This window comes from Phodopus roborovskii, unplaced genomic scaffold, assembly GCF_943737965.1.
Source record: "Phodopus roborovskii unplaced genomic scaffold, PHOROB, whole genome shotgun sequence".
NCBI classification, from domain to species: Eukaryota; Metazoa; Chordata; class Mammalia; order Rodentia; family Cricetidae; genus Phodopus; species Phodopus roborovskii.
In genome coordinates, this window is record NW_026126547.1 from 15,411,898 (window position 1) to 15,413,807 (window position 1,910).

General features: G+C 53.8%; 1 protein-coding gene across 1 annotated transcript; it reads right to left on the reverse strand.

The window, feature by feature from the left end:
• Window positions 1-701: 701 nt before the first annotated feature.
• On the reverse strand, window positions 702-1,475 carry LOC127233903 (uncharacterized). Its single transcript, XM_051200569.1, has one exon. The coding sequence runs from the start codon at window positions 1,473-1,475 to the stop codon at window positions 702-704; it is 774 nt and encodes a 257-aa protein (XP_051056526.1).
• Window positions 1,476-1,910: the final 435 nt, after the last annotated feature.

Sequence of the window (1,910 nt, forward strand, 5' to 3'; positions counted from 1 at the left end):
TACGTGAAACCAGCCCAAGAGAGAGAGAGTTGTGCTGCAGTCAACAAAGCGGAACGGAGTTGGAGATCTGAAGAGCACTTTGACATCAGACATGGAGATGCAGAGTTTAGAGTTTTCCCAGCTGGTTTTAGGTTTGCTTTCTTCAGGCTACTGTTGTTGTTCTAGTCAGCGTTCTGTTGCTCTGAGGGAACAACTGTCCACAACAACTCTCATACAGGAGAGCATTTAACTGGGGCTGGTTTACACGTCAGAAGTTTAGTCCATTGTCATCATTGTGGGAAGCATGGCAGTGTGCAGGCAGACATGGTGCTGGAGAAGGAGCTGAAGAACTCTATTTGCAGATCCATGGGCAGCAGGAAGAGAGAGAGACATTGGGCCTGGCTTGGGCTTTTGAAACCTCAAAGTTCACCCCTAGTGACACATTTCCTCCAACAGGATCACACCTCCTAATCTTTTCAAAGAGTGCCGTCCTCTATGCATTCAAATATATGAACTTCCGGGGGCCACTCCCTGACCCCCATAAGGTTATAGCCACATCATAATGCAAAAATGCACTCAGTCCAACTTCAAAAATCCCCATAATCTGTAAGTCTCAATGCTCTTTAGCAGTCCAAATTTCAAAGTCTCTTAATTGTAACCCTTTTATGAAATAAAAAAGCTGACCACACACTTCCAACATACAGTGGTACAGGATATACATACTATTCTAACAGGGAGGAAGGGAGCATAGTGTGGCAGGGGGCATGTGGCAGGGGGCATGTGGCGGGGGGCATGTGGCAGGGGGCATGCGGCAGGGGCATGCGGCAGGGGCATGCGGCAGGGGGCATGTGGCAGGGGCATGTGGCAGGGGGTATGTGGCAGGGGGCATGTGGCAGGGGCCGTGTGGCAGGGGGCGTGTGGCAGGTGGGGGCATGTGGCAGGGGCATGCGGCAGGGGGCATGCGGCAGGGGGCATGTGGCAGGGGGCATGCGGCAGGGGGTATGTGGCAGGGGGCATGTGGCAGGGGGCATGCGGCAGGGGGCATGCGGCAGGGGGCATGCGGCAGGGGGCATGCGGCAGGGGGCATGCGGCAGGGGGGCATGTGACAGGGGCATGCGGCAGGGGTTATGTGGCAGGGGGTATGTGGCAGGGGGCATGCGGCAGGGGGCATGCGGCAGGGGCATGCGGCAGGGGCATGCGGCAGGGGCATGCGGCAGGGGGCATGTGGCAGGGGGTATGTGGCAGGGGGTATGCGGCAGGGGGTATGTGGCAGGGGGCATGCGGCAGGGGGCATGCGGCAGGGGCATGCGGCAGGGGCATGCGGCAGGGGCATGCGGCAGGGGCATGTGGCAGCAGAGCTTCTTAGCATCATATAAAGAAGGCAGGCTGGGGGAGGGGAATGAATGTCTACACTCTAGCTTCTTCCTTTCCTCCTTTGGTCCATCTGAGCCCCTAGCTTGTGGAATGCTGCTCAGGGCAGCTCTTCCTTCATTCATGAACCTTCTCTGAAAGTACCCTCACACAAACCCAGATGTGCGCTCTGCTAATTTCTCACCTTCTTCTCAATCTAACCAACAATGACACCTAGAGTATTTTCATGACTAAGAGACTGGTTTCAGTTTTGTCCTTGTTTTTTGAAACAGGGTATCATTATATAGCCCAGGCTGGCCTTGAACTCAAAGCAATGTTCCTGCTTCAGCCTCCCAAGTATGGGGATTATAGGCATGTGCCACCACTCCTGGCCTAAGATTTGTTGTTTTCTTTATTCCAGACCACCTTTTCTGTCCCTTTGTGGCTATCTTGCCACTCATCTATTGCAGTCCTTCTCGATATTCTACTTCCAGTATGTGAAATTTCAAGCTTACAATAACATCCTTCTACTCCTGTGCAGTTTACACAGTAAAACCAACTTTAATAGCTGGGCTCTGGGC

Bases quoted from the DNA above. Each gene is read 5' to 3' on its own strand.
- LOC127233903 (XM_051200569.1), bottom strand. From the start codon at position 1,475: ATGAATGAAGGAAGAGCTGCCCTGAGCAGCATTCCACAAGCTAGGGGC.